At 34.2% G+C, this 24,342-nt stretch overlaps 1 protein-coding gene across 6 annotated transcripts in view; it reads left to right on the top strand.

Annotated features, from left to right (window-relative positions):
- The first annotated feature begins 2,608 nt into the window (after positions 1–2,608).
- The window catches only part of LOC121418410 (tensin-1-like), a 108,659-nt gene continuing 86,925 nt past the window's right edge, over positions 2,609–24,342 (top strand). For 2 of the 6 annotated variants that reach the window (XM_041612257.1, XM_041612282.1), the window contains exons 1-13: positions 2,611–2,698; positions 10,290–10,322; positions 11,420–11,470; positions 16,028–16,380; positions 18,339–18,406; positions 19,014–19,162; positions 19,913–20,035; positions 20,401–20,465; positions 21,421–21,617; positions 22,220–22,280; positions 22,802–22,874; positions 23,343–23,472; positions 23,976–24,149. In XM_041612257.1, coding sequence (XP_041468191.1) covers positions 2,651–2,698; positions 10,290–10,322; positions 11,420–11,470; positions 16,028–16,380; positions 18,339–18,406; positions 19,014–19,162; positions 19,913–20,035; positions 20,401–20,465; positions 21,421–21,617; positions 22,220–22,280; positions 22,802–22,874; positions 23,343–23,472; positions 23,976–24,149 — 1,525 coding nt within the window. In that variant the 5' untranslated portion in view covers positions 2,611–2,650. Of the gene's footprint in view, positions 2,699–10,289; positions 10,323–11,419; positions 11,471–16,027; positions 16,381–18,338; positions 18,407–19,013; positions 19,163–19,912; positions 20,036–20,400; positions 20,466–21,420; positions 21,618–22,219; positions 22,281–22,801; positions 22,875–23,342; positions 23,473–23,975; positions 24,150–24,342 lie in introns of all 6 variants that reach the window. The other 4 variants (XM_041612265.1, XM_041612293.1, XM_041612303.1 and 1 more) reach the window with 4 other exon arrangements.

Consider the following 24,342-nt stretch of genomic DNA (forward strand, 5'->3'; position numbering starts at 1 on the left):
TGAACTAGGAATACGTTGCAGTCACAGACAATTGAAATCTCTCTAATATCTGACAGTAACCATAGTTACAGTGAGACACCTGTGCTACTGAGCCAATAAAAACCAATATGGCAGGCTTGACAACTTTTCAGCTGATAAATGTTGACCTGGCATCCCATGACAATTCCCTGTGAGAGTTTTCATAGGTTTAGGGAGTACCTGCTAATTTTTCAGTATTTTCTGTCAGGTTATATTACAGGTACTTTGCTTTCATTTTGCTATAAAGGCTGGTATTTTAATGGCTGATATTAACCAGGGGGATTTCTCCATTAAGAGTTCCTGTGACTTACGAGTCGGACTTAAATTTTAGTTGCTTGCAGTATAAAAAAGGCCTACATCATCGCATTTGTCAAATGATGCTCGAAGGACGCGCGTTTGTATCTGCACATTAGTCAATGTGATTGTGTGTTGTATATCATGTGCAGGTCGGCACTAAGCATGACTCTAATCACACTTGCATCTTTGTGAAACACCCCCAAGTATCTTTTCTAGGATGGCAAGTGTGAAATCACCTCAATGATATTGCATACAGTGAGTTGATTCACCTTGGAGAAGAGATTACAGATGTAAGGCTTGAAAAGAGACCAGACAATTGTTTCTTTAAATTCCATGTTTTGAAAGATAATTTGGCTATACGCAGAGATGCATGAATCCTGTGACCAATGCATTTGTTATTGGTTAGCTATGTGTAAATATCTTGTACTTCAGGTAATATCTCTGTGGTTATGTAGTCATAATTGACTTTTAATTGATTCATTCAATTTGTTAAAGATTCTATGTACTATGGGTTGGCACAAAATAAATTCCCTTTAGACCTCCCCCCACCTTTCCTTTCTGGAGTGGAGTGAGCAGTTCCTCAAATTGCTTTGTTGAAGCATTATGTCTGATGCTGTATTTAGAAAGAAATGTAATGAATTGAAAATGGTGAAAATAAAGCTAATGTATAAAATAGACTTGATATAGAATTTTAAAAAAATCAACCATCAGAGTGTAATTTTGAAAATTATATGGTGATGAGTAAATTAATACCCCTTTCATAAACCAAATTATGCGGCTAATAGCAGCATAATTTGGTCGTAAAATCAGAGGAGGACCAGAGTTATCCGCATTATTTTGATGCTGCTATTATCCGCATAATAGCAGCATCGGGACCAGATTTTGACTTTATGAACGCATTTCCAAATAATGCAGATAATTGCCATGGTGCGGTCACAAGGTCACCCTTTTCCAACACAACCGCATTGGAGGGGGCGTGTGCAGTTGTCATGACGATTATCCGCCTTTTTCAGGATGGGCGCTCGTAAAAATAGTGTGGATTATTTTCGGAGTTTGTAAACGCAATTTTTTTTTTATTATCCACATTAATCTTAGGCGGCTGATTGGAGGATGGGTTTATGAAAAGGGTATAAGATGTAGGATGTATGTAGAAGGGAATATAGACTATTTGTTAAATGTGAGAAAGAAAGAAAACTCCTCCGTAAATCCTTCATTGTCTGCTAATCAAGCGATATTGTCTCTGAAATTGTGGAGGTGTAATCAGAAGAAAGAAAAAAAAAAACTCTAGCCTATGGTCATTGACAGCTTGGACACTCGTGACCACAACACACCTGGATGACCTGCTGACTATCTCTCTCTCTTGTTACACCCCCTATAAGTAGGCAAAAACAGTGTCACATTCTTCTGCCATTATGAAACCTCATTGGAGTGTGAAATACAGGAAATTACATAGGGAATACTTGATTTTATTTATTCCATGGCGAGATTGAGAAAAAAGGAGGTAGTGCTTATTGATCTACTTATTTAGAGAAGTACTTTGTAATTAGTATTCATTATTTTGCGGTTAGCAAGTTCCAATGCCGGAAGTGGAAATATTAACCGTTTTGTCAGAAGTTTTAGAAATATATTTTCTATCAGTGCTACGTTTCTTTTGCTAGCAATAGCAGTGATGATATGATGAGTGGTGAAGGTTAACAAAAGTTAAATAACTTCAGTGTTCACCTGTTTTTATACAGCTCTTTTACAAGTCTGTGGATAAACATACTGGATATATCACATGGATTAGTACACAAAAATCTTGTGTTTACTACAGGAATTGTTATATTGGAATGTGGTCGCTGGAGAACATTATCTATATCTGACGAGACATTGCCTTAGCACCATCTATTGCATTTGATGTCGGCCATATACCAGAGCACTTTGAGTCTACCACCGTTATTGATTTTTTGAAAATAGAAGGGATCCCACTCCCATTTAAAATCCATCTCTCCGATGATTTCAACAATCAATTTCATACTGTAGTCTGAAAAAACAAAAGGATATCAATTATTCTCTTTTTGCATTTGATATCTTCTCTAACTCTTGGTATTCCTTACTATCTCTCTGTGTATCTGTTCATCCATATTTCAATCTCCTGTATTATTTCTCTTTTCATCGATTTCCTATGAAATAGTAATGTAGTCATTTGTGCTAGCCCTCTTTCCCCCCATCCCTCTATCTTTCTCTGTCTGTTCTTCTTTCCATCTCCCCTGGAGAAGCTGATATTTTTCCAATTTGATGGTGAGATCTGAAACTACCTCATCACATTTTAAGAAAATTTGATTAAATTGCTAACATGGCTAAAGAAGTGAAACATCTTGCATGGAAACTCAACTGCTACAAGGTAAATGATTCAAAATGCATTTAATTTTCATGTTTATTTTCATTTATATCTGCTCAATTACCACTGCCTTTGAAAATGTTTGTAACTTCAGAATTGTACCTTGCTTGGGTCGATTTCTACCAGTACAGTGATTATAACACATCCAAGCTGTTAACACACGTTATTCCAGCAGTAATCCCACCAAATCCATGTTATGAAACTTGAAATGAAAACTCCATCAAAACTTGGCAACACAGTTGTCATGGCGACTGCATTTCAGGCGCATAAGGACTTGACAGGGAATTTGACCCCGCGACCCCAAGATGCCTGTGTAGGGGGTCGAAAGTAACACCAATGCCAAGGGCGAAAGAGGGGGGCTGCCACGAAATCTGGGTCAGACCAAATTAGAAAAATAAAGGTCGCTGGAGTTATGGATGCGGTTTGATGTTCAGGGGAATACTACTTGTAGTTTTTATTTGTACAGCAGAATATAGTTATGTTTTTGAGGACTGGTTTCATTCCTTTAGATGGTAGGTATGGAATGTATAATGGCTATGTGGAATAGAGGGATTTGATTGATAAAGTGTGACAGTTTACCATTCTCAGTTCTTATCCTTCTTGTTGTCTCATCTTCAGTTTTTATGCTTCTTGTTTTATCATTTATCAAAGACTTGCACCATTGTTGTATACATATTGGATTCTTAGTGTGTTGTAGCTTGTTTCCAGCAATAACTTTCTAATGGAATAAAAAGTCAATCAATTCGATAAAATAGCATACATCAATTGTAAATAATTTAAACTATAAATTTAAAGTCCTGTTTGTATTTTTCTATTTCCCTTAAGGTAAATGAACTGGTTGTGGCAAATACGGTATTATTCAACTTTATTGAATCAATAATGTAAAGCAGTATTTCATTCTCTGCTGTGAATACCTTGCTAAAATAAAACCAAATGAATAAATAGATGAATTATTTCTCCTTTTAAAGTTTTCTCTGTATATTTGCTTCTTATAAGTGAATTTCATATAAAAAATAAAGAGAAAAAGGGAGCAATTTTGTATGAAAAAGAAAAGCTCTATCAGTATTGAATCTAGCAGGGACTATCCAAACAGATCATTAATTGTAGTAAGCAATATCAAACATACATATGTCACCTAAGTAGAGAAGCTATCACAAATCTAATTTCTAATATGAAACATTTGAAGAAAAAATTACATTGTTATCAGTCAATCATTACACTTTGATTGAATAGATACTGAAGCATAATAAGAATAAAGACTTCATGAAAACATTTTTCTTTCATCAAACATTTACTCCATTTTGATGAATGGTGTTACGTCGACCATAAAATTGTATATTGACTCTGTGTTTCTGATACAGAGAGTATTCAGTGAAGCAAGCTTCAAATCTTTGTTCAGTAAATCTTTTGAAAATAAAACAACATAAAGGAAAACTTGACACCAAATGTTCTTTGAATTCGGCTACTTTGAATGTAACAATGTATTTTCTTTAGGTCTTGATTTATATTCATATTTTTTGCCCTTGTATCCAAAAAGGAATTGATTGAATTTAGTTTTTGATACCATGATGATAGTACAATATCTAAGTTATCAGTGAAAATGCTACAGGCTCTGAACTCAAATTAAGATTATTTACATTTTACAGTAAAAAAAGAAATGTTGAGAGAAATGTTTTTTCTCCAAATATGACCTCATGAAAAAGTGATGCTTTACTCAGAATGTCTTTAATGTTGAAGCAGCTCTATGGTAGAAACTTATTATTTTGTTTGGTATAGATCTAATTCTCTTTCTTTGCCGCTGTTGAATTTGTTCATTAAAAGAGTGGTGATATCAATCCTCGGATCAGCAGAAAAACAGTTTGAGCGTTCTATATTTGAGATCTCCCTACAGAGACCACTGGTATGACCAGCTGTCATTCATAGATATCAAAGTAGAAATTTACGATTGCATAATATACACTAATTACCCGCAAATTTGTAAAACTTTGCAGTATTGCTTTCATTTATGTAATCAGTTTGAAAAAAAGTCAATGAAAATTGTAAGTGGCTGATATATTTACTTGCATCATACATATACACCATAGAAGTGATTTATGTTAATAATACAGGCCAAGTACTTCTTTATATCTGTCATTTTTCTTATGTTCATTAGTTTTGCCAGTGATGAGTTTATGACTCTATTAAAAGTATACATGTTTACAATTTCCCATGTAGATGGTAATTAATTATGATTAAACCTATATTATGTATGAAAATAAGAAACATATTTAAATTCATATTTGGAATTTACAAAATATTAGGATTGAGATACAATCATTCTACCCTTCACACACGTTAGAATTACTTTTTGTACTCACACAACCTGGAGAGTTTTTCATTAAAAGTTTTCTCAGTGTATATAGACTGACTAATTTGCTCTTAGCCAATCAGATGCAAGGATTTTTAGTAGCTTATAACAATACTTGTGAAAATCAATGACTATTAGTTTCATGAAAGGTTCCTCAAGCTAGTATTATTAAGAGAGGAGTCTTAAAGTTTTCATGTGAACAGGATCAAAACACCAATCCCGCTCTGTAGCAGCCAAGCAGAGCAGACTGTAATGTATATTTTGCCATGACACTGGAATAACTTGTGACAGCTTAGCGCCAGGAGCTGCCGCAAGCTTTCATATTTAGCATGCCCAAACCCAGCGTGGTGCGAGCAATTGTGGAAACCGACTACTTTATTGGAATTTCCAAACCCATATCTCGGCTGCTGTGCGTAAGGATGTCCCCAGAAGAATGAATATCTTTACTAGGAAATATTTTTTTGGCCAAAGTAGCTCACCTAATTTGGTAAGTCACTGTGGTGTATTTTTAGAAGGAGGAGGTGAGATGATGATATTTTCTTAGTAGATGGTGTTATGAGCTATGAGGTTTGTCACATTCTTATCATTTTTTCTTCTTTTAAGTTTAACAAATATTATTGGTGGTTGGTGTTTACTGCATCATTGGGTGGGACAAATAAAGATGTCTTGCTTGAGCAATTGTAAATATCACATAACATATCAATTTTTTCTGAAGAAATTGACAATGATAATGTTGTTGGCAATATTGTCATATGTAACCAGAGAAATTCACTTTCAGTGGTTTTTGCCAATCGGATGGTCCATTTCAAGGAATTTTTTGTTGGAATATTCCACAGGGAGTGGAGCCTGTGCATACACGTGCAGTCGAACCAGAATCCAATAAGCAGAGTACTGGATTTTCAAACTTCTGTATGGATGCTGTTAATCCTGCTTATATAGATAGGATTGTCCTCATTTTATTTTTTTACTGATAATCCATTACTAATCTCTTAGCAACAAGCTCAATAACTTATCCCTTGACAACAAGATCAATAAAAGGAATATTATGACAGAAGATGAATATAATATGTTCTTCATTAATGTGCCTTTAACCTTCTGGTGTAGAGTCTCAACGGAAGTCAAATATCAGATTACACTACACATAAATGATATATGTTTCATATGACAAATAACTTTTTTTTTTCTTCAATCATTTCGATGGTTGTAAATCTTGAAATATGAACTTTCATTTTCAGTGTAATTTTATTGACAGATATCAATAAATTCAAGTATGTTAATAAAGTTTTAGAGTTTCTTTTGGTTTGTCATAAAAATAGCATTTGCATCTCTGTGATGAGTAGGAAATGAAGAAATAGGCCCCAAGTAGAAGAGGCCCTCACAAATCTAGACTCTATAGTCATCTGTTACATGACTAAGCACACATTTATTCATCATCTTCAAATGTACTTCTTTAAATTCTGATATGATAGCAATTATATTTTTTCCATGGCATTGATGTTTAGCATTCAGAGGATTGGCAAAGGTTTAAAAGCTGTAATTTTTGAGGATTTTTTGTCTATGGTCTGTTTTTAATGGACACTTTTGTTACTCTAGCCATATCGTCACATTCAATCTCTTTTTTGTCTGTCTTAACAATAGGTGTCTCTCAAAAAAAAACAACTGACAGATGTTTCAGAAGAACTGCTGTCAAAAAAAGTTTCATTAAACCAGCAAAGATCTCAATTGGGATTCTTCAACAGACCTTCTATTGGTTCGGTTGTGCATTGCTACATTCAAAGGATGACCTTATCTTCTTTTAAAGTTTGTTGGTCAAAGTCTCAGACTGTCTCGTAAAACAATCATTTTGTGCATTTCACATTTCTAATCGATTGGTGATTATTGTGATTCAGAATTCATTTCATTGCTTTAGAACTACAGTATTCCAATAAGGTGAAAAATGTTAATCCCAAGTTTGCATTTCTAGTGATACACTATGCATTTACTTCTATTATTACTTCATCATTCATACTTAAAACAGTTTTTAGAGCGTAGATAAAAACCACGTTTTGGATTGGACTGACTGCTACATCATAGGCTAAGCTTGCATAAGTGTACATTATATGCATGCACAAGTGTATGTTATGTGCTCATTGCTGGGGTTTTTTTCCCCTGACTCTCCTTAGATTTTTGAATACTTTCTTTCTACAGAACTTTATACAAGCCTGTGACTAGATATGTTCAACACTTCAAATCTTTAAATTATCTGTAATATTGATAGGGTCAATCTTGTTCATTAGATCTACAGTACAAATACAGATTAATCTGCATAATATCATAGGACCAGGGAAATCTGTTCTACTTAGAAGAGGCATAGAACATTCTTATCTTTATCTGGTTTGAAAAATTGCTGAGACATTTTCGCTTATTTGACTTATAGAAAGTCACTTATGCAGACTGAACTGTTACTGCCAGAAAGATATTTTCGAGCTCTTTGATTATATCTTGCTCTTGCACATTTTGCCTTTGGATTTCTGTTAGTTTGAAAGTTCTAAGAACTTCACTCTCTATTCCATCATTTAGAAGCTTCTTCCAGTATTTCAGAGCTCAAAGAAATCCTCAATTTATTAACAACAAATATTTCATGATAAGTAAGTAGCCTTTCTCATATCTTATTAAACTCTGAAGAAATAAAATCAGTAGTAAGTTGTTGGTACCTCTAGAATTAATCCAGACTTGAGAAAGACTTCCTTGGTGTAACTGCCCAAACTTTAACCTATTATGAGGAAATATTTGAAAGTTCTCAGGAAGTTCTTCATCACAGGGAATTAAAGATAGATCATCGATGTATTTCCTTAACAATGACACGGCTTGCTATTCTTTGTGGCTATTTATAATTTCCGATGATTGCCTGATGATGAGGACATCATACAGGAATTTCATTTTCATTCTTGAAGGTCAAAGTCTACGGAGTATCACTGGCTTGACAGGAAAGGGGATGAACTTGAGCTTGTCTTGTGCTTTTCTTATTTCAATCTCCTTTTCTGGAATTGATGTACAATCATTTCATGTAAATTTGATTGTCATATGTGATGTATTGTGTATATGTAATTATTTTATTAATCCTTTACTTCATCCTAAAAACAAGTAACCTGGACTTATTTTTATTGTTTGTAACTTCCCTTTTTTTTTAATAAAGGTGGTATTTTTTTTAAAAAGGTGATATTTAAAAAAAGGGTGAACAAACTTTAGTACTGGTCATTCGTTCATGCAATAAACTCTCGGCATGATTGGAGTTGTACTGAAACTTGGGAAATTTTCTAGACCATTCCATAACTTCCTTTCTTTGTGATGTAGTCTACTGTCCTTAACAAGGACAATCCTAATGTCCTTGTTATGTGGTAAATGACGTCAAACTCATTACGAGGCCAAGGTACCTCTTCCTGTTATCTTATGTAATAACATGTTACATATCAAATTAATGTTCCATTATTCACATTGTTCCTTGGGATGCCTGACAAAGAGGTTTTTCCCAAATCGACTTCGTATAAAATGAGAAATCAGAAAGAGCCCAAAAGTATTTCTGATTTCAATATTCTGTTTATGCCAAACCTACGGCCAAAGTTTATAGAATGTCTCATTTTGTTTGTAGTAATGGGTCCTACTGTTCCACAATGTTTTAACAGCTAATAAGAACTTATTGTCACACTGTTAAATTTGAGCATTTTAGCAATGTGAATATTTTTTCACACAGTTCACTATGTGAACACACTGTGAACATTCACCCTGTAGAGGTGCACTTTGTGTGGAATTTTCCTCACACTTTTATATTTGAGCATTTTAACAGTGTGATTCACATTTTTACAAAGAACACACTCTGAATGTTCACAGTGTGGATTTGTTTTCACACTGTTAAGTTTGAGCATTTTAAGCATTACATTTCTAAAGAAAGTGTACAATGTGAACACACTGAATACTCACACTGCTGAAGTGTCCAATATGGGACTGTCTTAACACTGTTTGATTTGATCATTTTAACAGTGTACATCATACTTTACAGGGTCAGCTATGTGAACACACTACGAACTCTCACACTGCTGAGGTGGCCATGGTGTGGAATGTCTTCATACTGTTATGTTTGAGCATTTTAAGCATTACATTTCTAAACAAAGTCTTAATGTGAACACACTGAATACTCACATTGCTGAAGTGTCCAGTATGGGACTGTCTTAACACTGTTTGATTTGATCCTTTTAACAGTGTACATCATACTTTACAGGGTCAACTATGTGAACACACTACGAACTCTCACACCGCTGAGGTGGCCATGGTGTGGAATGTCTTCATACTGTTATATTTCAACAGTGTGAATTACGTTTCTACACAAAGTCCACAATTTGCACGCACTGTGAACACTCACTGCTGCTGTGGCCAAAGTGTGGAATCATCTTAATACTGTTTGATTTGATCTGGTTAACAATGTGAATCACATTTTTACAAAGTACCTGATGTGAACCTGCTATGAATACTAACACTACTGGGGTGGCCACAGAGTGTATTACAATTTTAACAAAGTCCACGATGTAAACACACCGTGAACACTTACACTGCTGCGGTGGCCACAATGTGGAATTGTCTTGACACTGTTTGATTTGATCTGTTTAACAGTGTGAATCACATTTTTATAAAGTCCTCAGTGTGAACACACCATGAACACTCACAATGCTGAGATGGCCACATTGTGGAAGTGTTTTCATACTGTTAGATTTAAGCATTTTAACAGTGTGGATCATTTTTCCACACTCCTTAGTGAGCAAGACTGTGAACACTCCTACTGTAGAAGTGTCTACAGTGCGTATTTTTTTTTACACTGTTAAATTATTTTAACAGGCATGTGAATCACAGTTGTAAATAGTCCACTTAATGAACACACTGCATTCTTTGCATCAGAGTTATGGCTCTCAGCAAATTCAACCAAATGATTTAATCATTAAACAAATTATCCAATAGGTGAGCAATTAAAAAATGTTCATAAATATCTCCAAGCTTCCTCATTGGGAGTTTTACTTTTGCTCTTGATTTTGAAGTCCAAATTTGATGGGATCATGAAGTCTTTATAATTCCTGGAGTTTTTGTTTAAAAATAGCTCCAAAATGAGCATCAATAAGTCTTGAAAGTGAAATTAAAATTAATGTTTAATTTAGCTTATCTCATTTTATGTGTATTTATCTAGTATGCTTAATTTTCAATCTCTTTCTCATTTAATTTCAGGTTATGACAACATGTCTACCTCAGTCCCCAACGGTAAGTCACCAATATCTTTTTTATTTATTTTCAATCAAATATCTTCCACTTTCTCCCTTTTTAGCATCTAAAATATCTACATGTATAATCAAATTATATAAATTGTCAAAATATGCCAATATTGACCTTTCATGATCCAAGGTCTGATCATAAAAATTTCTGTGATCATATTACAACACCTGTTTGTATGATTTCTCTGTGTATTTAGTATCATGATATTAAAACAAATATCACTTCCCATCTGAAACATCTGCTATGTAGTGGAATCAGGTATTGGTTGTGATATTTTAAGAAGTGGAGAAATTAGAATTGAAGGGGGCAGAATACATGCAAAAGAGAGAACTATTTAATTACAACTTAAACAGTAATTCCTTGTTCTGATACAAAAAATTCAGTTTCACGTACATATTCTTATATTCAAACCTTACTTTAATTGCTCAAGGTTTCATTGACATCTACTTATTCCTTGAAATATCAAATTCACCAACGATCCAAATTAATACCATCTTCCTGAACTACATGTACTACAATAATGATTTCTGCTTCTTAAATAGGATAATATCTTGTGTGGTCAGATTTTATTAAATCTGTCTTCGTCCAAGAGCAGATGTCCACGTTATGGACCATTTATTGAAATTGGCAGTTGCGAGTTGAGATCTCTTGAGAAATATATAGCCATTTGGGTAAAAGAAAATTTAAACTACCTGTTCATTGGGCTTCACATTCAAAATTATTGTACTGTGTGAGATTTTATTCATTGTCATTGTGGGTGGTGCAAGAAAACATTTGCTATAGATTGCAATTTATCTTATGCATATTTACAATCGATTGATCAATACTTTTATTTTCACTGCGCATTACAAGACGAGACCAACAATCAAGCACAGTGCAAATTTGCAATCAATTTTAAGATTTATGAATAATTTTTCTGACCCAACAGTTGCTTGAAATTGATTGGAGGTTTAAATTCTTGCAAGTGTCTTTGGTATTAAGCGATTCAAGGGAACGATGTGTGTTGTTTTATTTCCATATTATGATTATTTTTATTATTATTGCTTTGGATATTTGTTAATCAGTTCTTTTGAAAATCCTCACAGACCAATGAGAAGTTTAAACACGGGTCTCCTAAATCTCCAAGGTCCCCCAGGGTAGGTCTGTTGTATCATGCACCTCTCCCACAAATTCATCATCATCTTAGACCCCATCTTCATAATCATGATTTTAATATCATTCCCATCGTCATTAGATTAACTGGTCAAAGCCCTTTCATTTTGCAGTGAGATAATAACAAATGGGGGAATCTTTTTGAAGATATTTGATTTTTTTTAATGAAAAAATTTAATTCTTATAAATACATATCAGTGTTTGTTTGCTCATGACTCTGTTTCCAATGTTTTATATATGTAGCAGACAACTGGAAAATACATTATGGAACAAATGTTGTGTAGATATAATAAATTAACTAAAATAAATACTTTCAGAATACTTACATGTTGTTTTGATTTGTGAATGGAATCAGGCATGCTATCTCCATTTTTTTATCATGCCACTTTAGCCTGTCTTCCAGGCAACAAGAAACTTTCCTCTTCTCATTCACAACATGTTGAATCTAGAGTTTGGTATGTGTAGACTAACTTTTGTCAGGTGGAAAGGGCCCTCTAACATCAATGTTAAAGAACAAGTCCACCCAAACAAAATATCAATTTGAATAAAAAAGAAAAATCCAACAAGCATAACACTAAAAATTTTATCAAAATTTTATGATATTTTAAGTTTTGCTTAATTTCACAAAACAGTTATATGCACATCCTGATCGGTATGCAAATGAGGAGACTGATGACATCATGCACTCACTATTTCTTTTGTATTTTATTATATAAAACATTAAATATTCTCATTTTCTCCTCATTGTCAAGTGAAACAATGATTAATTCCTCCCTGAGCATGTGGAATTAGCATTGTGTAATACCATATGGTTCAGTCAAGTTGGTCGTTATTGTATAATCTGTAAAAAATGAAATATTGTATAATTCAAACAATAAAAAAAAAACAGTGAGGGACATCATCAACTGTCTCATTAGCATGCCACTGAAATGTGCAAATCACTGTTTTGTGAAAAATAGGCGGAACTTTAAAATGTCATAACTTTTTCATTTTACATCTGATTTTGATGAAATTTCACTAGTATTGTATGGACTTACAATTACAAAGGAGCTGGTAACACCTTGCAAGTGCAATTACACATAAAATTTGTATATTTATGTATGTTTTATGTCTCAAGACCCAGATATAAATAGTCTATGCCACCTGGCTAAAGTTGAACACTTTTGTCGAGAATTGGAAATTTAATGTTGCACGGAAGTCATGTTATTTCCACATAATATATCTAACATTTATTACAGCCTTGTCCAAAGCAGACATCTTAAACTTTTTAAACTGAAAAACCAATTGAAAAAAGAAAAAGGAGTTTATTTTGTGAGGAAACCTAAAACTGAAAGCGAAGGATGCATTTCCAGTTATTGCTTTTAACCAAAATATATTTAGAATATATGTAATTCTTTTTCAGCTGTATTCATATTGTGGAAATACATTGTGGTCAAGTTTAAAGATTAATGCCAGTTGTGGTAAGAATCTGAATATTAGTTTGAACAGAACCCAATAAAATGACCACCCAAGTGGTTAAGTAAAAATAAATATATGTATATGTGCCAGGTGAATCTGGAAGAAAATGTAATTGCTAAGAAGTGAGCAAAATAAGCATGGTGTTTCAGCGAGTTGTCTGGTTTTCCCTATCCATTATAATACATTACAAGAAATGTCAATCAACTGTATCTCTTGACAAACCAATAAAAGGAATGGTATAATGTCTGTTTTAACCAAAAAAAACCCCAATAAACATTAACATATTTTTTGTATATGATTTATGGTAGCTTGAGATCTGGAGGTATTTTTTTATTGAAAAAAAAACTTTTGATGAATTTCATGTTCCAATGGTATTATAACAGCAGGCATTGCCGAGTAATTGCTATTGATATTTTTCACCAAATTAAAGGATACATGTACATGCTTATAACCAGAGTTCGCCACTGTTATAAATTTATGACTCTGACAAACCAAGGGAGACATTTACACAACTGGTGTAAACTCTAGAGCCCTTGCCTCCATAAATATTTTCCCTATTCCAGAAATTACCAGAAAAGAGGAAATATTTATGTTATTCCACCCCCCACACACAACAAGAAGTCAACTTATTGACTGTCAATGAATGGGGGTGAGGGTCATTTATGAAAATAAAATGAAACTAAAAAAATATACAAAAGTGAAGAAAATGAAAAAAAAATGTGGGTAGTACAAAATAAAAAAGTAGATAATCAAACCTTTTGGTGCCCCTCCAAACCATCCCCAAACAGCAAAAACTGCAGTGTTGATTGGTGTGCATGGAGAACCACATCAGTCATTTCACTCTGGTGATAAGTGTTGGTGTTCAGCACCTTGGTGGTATAATGTCTATGGTGTATTTTAACAACTTAAGGTGTGGTCCTCTAGGAACACCAACTAGTGTCACCTTTTTAACACCTTAGTTTTAAATAATGTGCACTCTCACTTTAAATCAAGTGTCAAGTTCTTTATGAAGCATTGGGATTTGGTTTCAATAACATTATTTCTACTCAATTAACTGAAATGGGATACCCGGTTTTCATTTTAAGCGATCCTGAAACACTTACAGTAAGAATATGTTGTTATCTACTGAGGGGTTTTTTATGGTCCACAGCAGCAAATTGGCCATAAATTGTAATTTCCAATTGACGTTTGTGTATGTGCAGTTTGCACGTAGCCATTCTGTGGACTCGTCATTGTCTCGTTTAGTTAGCCATAAATCTTGGAAGATAGTTCCATCATTAATATCTACTTTGTATCTCTCTGTGTCTTACGGTTTGAAGATCTTTACAAACATCTGGAAAAGATAGCAAATATGCTAGGGTCTGAGGGGAATATACTAAGAGCAAGATTTTATCCAGTTCTCTGAAAAATCCTATAGATTTATGTAAAAAAGAAAGTTTATTTAAGATTTGTTTTGTTACGTTTTCTGTCAATTACTATTAGGACGGTAGGACCAATACATTTTCCTATAGATTTATGTAAAAAAGAAAGAGTTTATCTAAGATTTGTTTTGTTACGTTTTCTGTCAGTTACTATTAGGACTGTAGGACCAATACATTTTCCTCTTTCCTAGTTACTTTGTGTAACTATCCTGATCAACAATACGCAACTACTTCTGTGGAGACCGAGTCCATGTATTATATACAGGCTGGAATCTTTGGAAAATGTGTGTTAGACCATGGACCTACAATAGGTCAATGGTTCTACAAGTTTTACTGTATTTTCGCAATCTCTACATATCTCCTCATTTGATTTGTTTCCTTTCTCCATTTCCTTACTCTTCTTGTCAGCTGGTACTAGTACATTATTATTATGCATTTTCTGCACTGTTAGATTTAGTCTTAAAAAATGTCATCAAAAGTGTATTTTTTATTGATGTATCTCCCCAAAGAAGTAATTTAATTCCTGAGTAGATTCAATTTAGCCATATGTGGACTTAAGACCAAATCACTTTCCTCAATCCTCATAGTAAAGATAACCTCATCTCTTTCATCTGTCTAACATTAATCAGAAAAAGTTTGGTAGACGGGAACGTGATGGGTGAAATTTTGCACCCCTCTTACCCTCTGATAGACTTTCCTCACAGTCACTTCCTCCATCTCCATTTTAAGAAAATTTTGAAAAAGTTATTCAATGAATTCCATGTGTGCAAATGGCATGTTGTGTTGTTGATATTTTAATTTTTACATTATTTTATTATATGGATAAAGGAATTGTTAGGAAGGGTGGCCCGAAATATTTGCTTTGATTATAGGCAAGTTTATGTTGTATGCAGTCTAAAAAGTGTTCAGATTTATAAAGGGGTCTTTTGTTAGATAATGATGTCCGGATTGGAATGTTAGAAAAGACTGCAGCCGGTCATGCAATTACTAGGGTTTTTTTTTTTTTTTTTCTTTATGTAGTAAGAGAAATTGTATTGCAAACTCCATTTTGAGGAAAGTAACATCCTCTCAGCCTATTTATGAACAGTCTTGATATCAGGGTGAACCTCTACTTTAACATACCGTACATCTTCTAGCGTTTATCTTTCTGAGTTTGCCACTGTCAGGGGTGATAGTCTCGGGAGCATCTTAATCCAATAACGGCAAAGGAAGTTGTTCACAAGGCACTAATCCCGTCTTTTCCTCACTGAATTTCCATGATATGTTAGCCAGATTTTTCTCCTCTCTGGTTTGCCCTCATTTTCAGCTTCATGGTGAGTGAAAATGCGGTCAGCTGACAGAACCTAATCAGAAATCATTGATATTGGAGCCATAAGCTTGAATAAAAATTAAAGAAAAAATCATGTTTTAGACTGAAAATATTGTCCATTAGTATTGAATTTTTAGATTTCTTTATGGAAAACAGAACGAAATGTATAGCGGAAGAAAAAGAAGAAAACCCTTGATATAACTTGACATGAATCAGATTTATTCATTCATGTTTGAATTTTTTTTCTGTTACTGACTAATCTTTTTATTGTAGAAAAGGACAAGAAAGCAGGCAGTCTGATTGATTTATGTTTTGCTCTTTGTTTTAATCCCTGAATATAATCCATGTATTAGATTTCGCCTGAAGGCAAATACATATTTGGATCATCCCCGTCAGAGAATCGGCGCAAAAAGCCCTCCTCCTCGCCCTCAACGCCGACCACTCCCACTCCGCCATCCACTCCTCGGCTACCGCACACCCCGGCAACAGCACGGAAGATGCAACAACTGGATGAATCTCCCAAGCTCCAACCTGTTCAATCAATCATGCAACAATCAACGGTCCAGATACAACATGCCCCACCACCACCACAACAACAACAACAACAACCACAGCAACGCATACAACAACAACAACATCAACCGCAACAACTAATACAACATCAGATGCAACCTCAAACCATACAGACAAAGTCAATATCTATCAAGTGAGTATTATATTACCATTACCCTTTTGGGCAGAATGTTGGTGTAAATAATAGTTCTACATCTAAGTAAGATCCTTGTTGACCGTTCAATAACAGGTTTTTGTCTACAAACAGTTTGTCTCCTCAGATATTCTGATAACACATTTGCTAAACCCATAGGCCCGTATTCTGAAGTCAGGTTTAACTTAGACCATGGTCTAACTCTGCTAAAATTATGGGAAGCCAAAATTTTTTATTAAGTTGTATGTTTCTTTTTTAACTGTTCTCTTTCCTGATTTATCGATGGTGAAGACAATCATCTATTTATTTTTTTTTTGTAATTCAAGTTTTATTGATCCTTTTCATCAAAATATACATAACAAAACATTCATGGTATAATGGATCACATATTAAAGTTCAGATGACGTTGGCATATAAAATAACATGTCTAACATACAAAATAGTATAAAATAAGAAAAAATATGTTTGTTTATAACAATAACAACAACAACAAAAAAATTCAGGCACTTGGCCTATAAAAAAAATAAACATAACAAAATAGCCTTCTGCTTTATCGCCTCTTTAAAGTATTCAGAATGATAGTCCACTTGCCATCATGTTTTTCTAATTTGCATTTCCTTTGTGCAATGGTATGTTCAACAGTTTCAAATGATAAAAGAAAGTTACAAAAATGGGAGAGAGTAGGTTTTGTTTCGTCACATCGGCATCTAAAAATATATTGTTTACCTGACAGGAGCAGAAAGTTCAATATAAATATATTTCTGGGAATTTGGGGCTTACAGATACCAAAAAGAACATAACTTTCTAAGAGGAAATCAGGAAGATCTAGTGAAGCAAAGAGTGTACCAACATTATTCCAAAATTGGTTAACAACATGACAAGAATAAAAAAGATGCACTAGAGTTTCTGGTGATACTTTACAAAATGTACAAAGTGTATCCGTTACCTTTTTAATACGGAATAACCAAACCTTGGTAGGAATCAAATTATTAAGAATCTTGAATTGTAAAGCTCGAAGTCTCGTATCTATAGTAGTACGTAGAGGTAGTTTTAAAAGTTCTCTTACTTCTTCTTGTTGAAACCCATAGGTGTCTTTTAAACGTGTAAATATATTTGAAATTGATGGGTTATTTTCCTTCATAAAAAATGTGTAAAATATATACTTTGGTACACCTGTTACTTCTCTAGTGATGTCATCAATAGTTAAAGTTGGAATCGATGAAATGTTGTCAAGAATGGGATGAAAATTTTGAGATAGAAAAAATAATTTCCATTTTGATGGCATAAACTTGTAACAGTCGAGAAGCAGAAAGTATTCAACAAATGTTAAGCCTTTATTTTTGGCATCTTTCCATCTTAATGGTCTGCCATACTCATCCAACATATGTGACACCTTAACAAAACCTTTGTTTTTTATCTCTGGCTTATAAAAAGATTTTCCATTTTGTAATATACATCTGTTATTCCATAGTATTTGATCACATATTTTAATGTTTTTTTGAATGTTAATCATCTATTTATACTTCCTGGACAATTATGAATGATTTGAGAGCCAAATGAGCTGAAATATGATATCTGTACCGTTAGTGATTTATGCATCAATTGGCTATCCATACTTAAACCACAACTTTTAACCTGAGTATAAGTTAAACCTGAGTTCAGAATACGGTCCATAAAATCTGCAATCGATTTGGTTTAATTCCTATTTGATTTATGCTACATGTGGTCTACTGCAACCCATTTAGTATAATTCACTTGTAGTCTAATGCCCAATCATTCAAATAGGCATCACAGTGATGGTCTAACACCAGAATTGATGATCTAACACCAGAATTTTTTTTAATCCCAACTTCAAAAGCAGTAGAGTAACCAAAGCACCAGCTCTCATTACTAGACCTATTTTATTTTCTTTAACATTTGATTTTTCTAACAACAATTTGTTTTGTTTTTGTTTCCAGGAGTGGAGATGGACTCGTTAGATATTCATTTGATCTTGAAGTGGATTATATAACAGAGAGATTAATTGGTAAGAATGAGGATTTAAAACAATAGATATTTTTGTTATAACATCTGTAAGGCACTTTGTACTGATTTTTCTAAGTGCACAACTTTGAATTTAAATCTGTATGAATCACTAATTCTCAGAATCACAAAACAAAGACATGGCCCTCCATTTGTTATAGGTGATCCTATATTGTGTTAAATGAGGTAACCCTAATTTTCTCTGTTTGAACATGATAAGAGTGCATTTCCTGTGACCATGACTATACCTTGAAAATATTGAATTTTCCATTCAGAAGCTTTTTATAAGAAAGTACATGGATTGTAATATCTTAAGATGCTTGCTGAGAAAGAGTATTTTTATAACTATTGTTAGTCAAAATGATTGAAAATCTTGATTTGGGACGGATTTCATCTTGTTATCTTGATTTGGGTCGGATTTCAAGATATTTTTTGGTCCATAGTGCAAGGGGGGGGGCAAGATTACACACTCCCATTAGCCACTGTACATAATAAGAAAAATCATATCCCCCCCCCCCGGATTGACATCAAGAGTCTGCAGTCATTCCAATAGTCATATGTAACTTGAAAACAGCTTTGTGAAACAGCCATTTTGTTTGTTGCCCTTGTAGCCGTGTCTTTCCCTTCTGGTGGTCTTGAGAACCAGTACCGAAGCAACTTACGAGATGTAGTCCGGATGCTAAAGAGCAAACACAACAACTGCTACGTGGTCTTTAACCTATCAAGGAGGAGACATGATGTATCCAAACTAAACCAAGAGGTAAGGAGAATGGTAATGGTAGTCCTAGTGGTGACAGTGTTGTTGATGGTGGGTGCGGCTAAAAAGAAGTGGTGGTGAATGATTATAGTGGATATATTGGTAGACAAAATTGTTTTAGTTTTGATGTCTGATTATTACTGAAATATTGATAGAAGTGATAGTGCTCGATGATAATAATATTAGGCATTTGTATAGCGCCATCTATCTAGAAACAATATATTCCGAGGTGCATTGTTGTTATTATTACCTGGCTTTAGCTCGAACTGCCTTTCATCCCTCGTGCATTCAAGGAGTTAATCGATGATGATGGTAAGAGTGTTCATGGTGGAGGTGTTGTAGTTATGATAATCACAGTGGTTCAGGTGGTGTGATTGTGCATTGATGGTGGTAGTTGTGGTGGGGGGGTAATGGTGGTAGTGATGATTAAGAATATGATGGCAGTGATGATGGTGGGGATGGGAATGTTTATTGTGATTATAGTTATGGTGCAGATTGTGATGGTGATGGTAGTGATGGTTTGTAGTGGTGGTGGTGGTGGTGGTGGTGATGATGATGATGATGGTGATTGTGATAGTGATGATGATGTTGATGATGATGATGGTGACGATGATGGTGATGATAGTGATGATAGCAATAATGATTATGATCGTCAATGGTAATTTTGATGATCAACTTGTCAAAAAGCTTTCCACATCAACAATAATTATCAGTTATAATCTCTGTATTTCTCTCTTGCGTCTTCCTCACTAGGTGCGTGATTTGGGCTGGCCCAACATCCTCGCCCCTCCCTTAGAGAGGCTTTGCAGCATATGCAAACAGATTGAGACTTGGATGAAGGGTAACCTCAACAATGTTGTGGTGCTACATTGTAAGGTATGTCCACTTTCCATTTATAATATAATAAAACTTGTCTTCAAAGACCGTACAGGGGAGACAAAATTAATGGGCTTTATGAACTGGTAGTCTCAAAAAAATGTTTGAGGCAAATCATATGCGTGGTATTCTTTGAAAGGGGTTCTTCTATTCAGGTGGTCACTAAAGCAGATTTGACTTTTTAAATACAGATTATGAAAGGGAAGAGTGGTATGAAATAACAATAATGTGCTCAATTAGATATTTAAGGGCCATAATTGTGATTTGAATTTACTTCAATGTGCAGTAATATGAATTGCCACAGTCACCTAGAGATTACCTTTTACAGTCATGATAACTGTATCATTCTTCCTTCTATTTTCCAGGGTGGCAGGGGACCCATAGGCGTAGTGGTATCAGCCTTTATGAACTATCTGAGCATCACTTCAGGGTAAGTACTTTCTTTATATCCATCTTTTTTCATTACGGTTCATCACCATTTTTATATACCATTTGGTCTAATACCAGATGGTGTAATCTAATTTCCAATTCAGTTATGGTTCTCAAGGACAAACAATTTGTTTTGGCATTGTAGTTCAGCAATTTGATTGGGTTCAATCCATTATCAACATCAGTCTGTCTGTATGGATATCACTCTCATTACAGACACAAAGAATTTTGTCTGTAGAAGTCCAAAGTATTCAAGTCGGCCAAGGGAATGGGAGCTTTCTTGATCATTCTGATCAAGGTAGATCAAACCTGATCATCACCTAGCTGGACCATCCTAAGCTCCTGAACTCAAGCTTTTAACTTAATTGTAAGACTAAATTCTCTGATTGATTGCCTGCGTAAATGATATGCAACACTACTTAAGTCAGTAATAATGCGACTTATGTTTCAAGTGTTGTATCAAAAGTAAAGAGTGGTGGCAGCAGTGGGATTTTCTGTTGTTGTTTTGTTAGTACGGGGGGTATAACATAGAGAGATCGAATGATATGTACAGTTGATTGTACTTTTTGTATTTGGTTTGCCATAGACTTACAGATATGATTAATTGCACAATTGATTTTATCATTTATGGTACAGGGCCATGTTTCATAAAAGTTACTATTTGGTAACTTTGTCATCCAATGATACCTACCATGGTAATGCTAATCAACTACACATCAGAATCAAGGATTTCTGGGAAGCTACCATTGTGTGGCAAAGTTACTATAATGGTAACTATTATACAATGGGGCCCAGGGCTTTGGAGTTGTTTTATTCATGAAAATAGAATGACAGGATAGTGGTTAGTACAAAAAAGGTGTCATCACAAGGAAAAAATTTCAATTTCAACAGTATTACATGATGTTATTTTTACATTAGCTGGGGATTTCATTTCTCGTTCCTTATCCCTCTAACAGAAATGATTCGACCATGGATCGTCATGCCATGAAGCGTTTCTTGGATGCCAAAGGTTGGGGCAGCATGCACCCATCTCAGATGAGGTATATTGATTACTTCTCTGGGCTTTTAACCAACTCCATCCAGATTAACAGCTCACCCCTCTTTCTTCATCATGCTGTCATCCATGGGGTGCCTAACTATGATTCTAATGGAGGTAAAAACTAGAACAAGCTTTCGATTTCATCATGCTCTTCACCTGTTATTTTTAACATGTTACCATTTTCTTAAGATCTCATATTAATTATGAAATCTCTTTTTAATTCTGGTTTGATGCAACTTCAACTGAAATTATGACTATGTTATTTATTTGTTGCAACTATGGTATTTATTTGTTGGTTAATTAATTTTTGATGTAATGAATACTGCTCATTAGGACAAAAATATTTCAGCGTTGTGGCCCAGTCTTCTGACTTTGAAACAGAGGGTCGTGGGTTCGAATCCCAGCCATGGCGTAATTTCCTTCAGCAAGAAATTTATCCACACTGTGCTGCACTCGACCCAGGTGAGATGAATGGGTACCCGGCAGGATTAATTCCTTGAATGCATGAGCACTGAAAGGCAGCTCGAGCTAAAGCCGGGGTAATAATAATAACAACGCGCCTCGGAATAGAATATTTCTAGATAGGTGGCGCTATATAAATGCCTATTATTATTATTGAAAATTTGTATTTTGATTCTACAATAAATGCCGAAAGTCATTGAAATGAATAATAGTTCCAGCGATTCTAATTTGCTGCTCTTCATTTCTTCTGTCAGGTTGTCGTCCTTTCTTGAGGGTTTATCAAGGCATGAGTCCTGTGTACACATCTGGTGTCTAGTAAGTAGGATTCTTATTGTATCATAAGTTTCAGTGATGTGTCTAAGAGAGCGAAAAAACATCACTGCCTGAGACTGAGATTGTATTTTTTTTTATTTGAGGGGTTGTAATATGAGTGGATTTGGTCAGCTTTTAGAAAAAATTGTTATGTAGGTGACTCTCCTAGGTTAAGATGAATAGGTATGTCTGTTGAACTTATTAGAAATTCACCCTAGAAGACAGATGTTTTGCAAAATGGTCTTTAAAAAATGTGCTGGCTTACACATGTACCTTTATCAGACTTTTGGAAGCCTTACTTGTGCATTATTAATTGTATTTTAATTGCATTATTTTTTTATTATTTTCAAACTTGAGTAGAGTTCGAATGATTTACACATTTCTTTGTGCTTTTGAAAGTATTGAATTGCGCATTACTTTGTATGTTGTTTTGAGATATAAATTGTTTATGAAGGGCTGAACTTAATTGGATATATTGAAGGAAATTTTATAAGAGATCTCTATATCCAATGTCACATTTCTAGCACTGTGCCTGAAGGAACTAGTCGGTTTGTGATCACGCCTGGTAGAGCAATTCCTCTTAGAGGAGATATCCTGGTAAGTTTGAAACTCTCTCAAAATTAAGAATTTTCTTGATAAATAACTCAATATAGAAAAAGACATCCTTTACGAGGCAATTGTTATGTGTGGTATTATGTCCCATTTACATATTTCTAAAAAGATTGATTCATTACAATCATTATGGAAATTAAATGAATAAATTCAAATGTTTTAAAAATGGAGTATGATGGTAATTATAATGAATATAGTGATGGTAAAAATGATTGAGGTTAACTATTGTCAACATGTACAAATAGCATGCAAATTTTTTAGCTAAAACTATATTTTTCATAGTGGCTAATGTCATTAGCTTTTGTGTTGTTTTGACAAAAAAAAAAAAGTATACTATTAAATTCTTAAAATGCTAATCAGTATTTTAGTTTAAATTTGAGCATTGACTCAAAATGTAACGATTGAATAAACTAGTTCAACTTTACTCTCTTTTTTCTTTTGTCCATGTTACAGCTAAAGTGTTACCATAAGAAATTCAGGTCGACAACTCGAGACACAATCTTCAGATGTCAGTTTCATACAACAGCAGTGATGGAGTATAGATTAGTCTTCCAAAAACAGGAACTAGATGATGCCTGTACAGGTAGGATTTGCAAATGAGACAATGGTGGTGATGATGTTGATGAAGATGATGATGATCATGATGATCATGATGATGATGATGATGATGATCACGATGATGATGATGATGATCATGATGATCATCATTATCATGATCATGATTATGAAGGTGATGATGTTGATGTTTATGATGATGATAATTGTGAGGAGGATGATGATGAGAATATTTACTAATAGAAAAAAATATTATCATATATATAGTTATAACAACAATCAGCTGTAGAATGTTATCACCATAATTGTGCTTTCATAATACCATATTGGTGTACTCATGAAACAGGAGGAAGAAAACATCAGCAACTCCTCTGTGTTTATGAGAGAAAGAAAGAAAAGTCTTCATTTCAAAGCTTCCTTGTATAAAATACAAAACAAGGTCGAGGAGTGTGTGCTTTCCTGGACAGAACTGTGTAATTTGTAAATGCTTAAGAAGACTAGATCTCAAGAGATTTTTGTTTTGTTTCATAGATGCTAGATTCCCTGAGTTCACCAAGGTGGAACTGATCTTCTCCTCCACTCCCGATGCCCTCCATGGGAGTGACTATGTCTCAGGAGCTAGCTTCCCGTCTGAACACATTGATGATCCATTAATCAGATGGGATTCGTATGAACACTTCAATGACATCATTGAAGGACCTGAAGGTAGAAGCCCATTGTCTTTCATTTTCCTATATTTTCATTCTATAAATTCTTGGCGTGCATTTTATTAAATGTATTTTACCAGAATCATAAATAAGAGAAACAAATGAAGATGCAAATATGCAAAATGGTTATTTCGTAAGAGTATTTTAAATCAGGTAGAGGCTTACACTGTATATTCTGTAGCTCAGGTGTT

This window comes from Lytechinus variegatus, chromosome 1, assembly GCF_018143015.1.
Source record: "Lytechinus variegatus isolate NC3 chromosome 1, Lvar_3.0, whole genome shotgun sequence".
NCBI lineage: Eukaryota > Metazoa > Echinodermata > Echinoidea > Temnopleuroida > Toxopneustidae > Lytechinus > Lytechinus variegatus.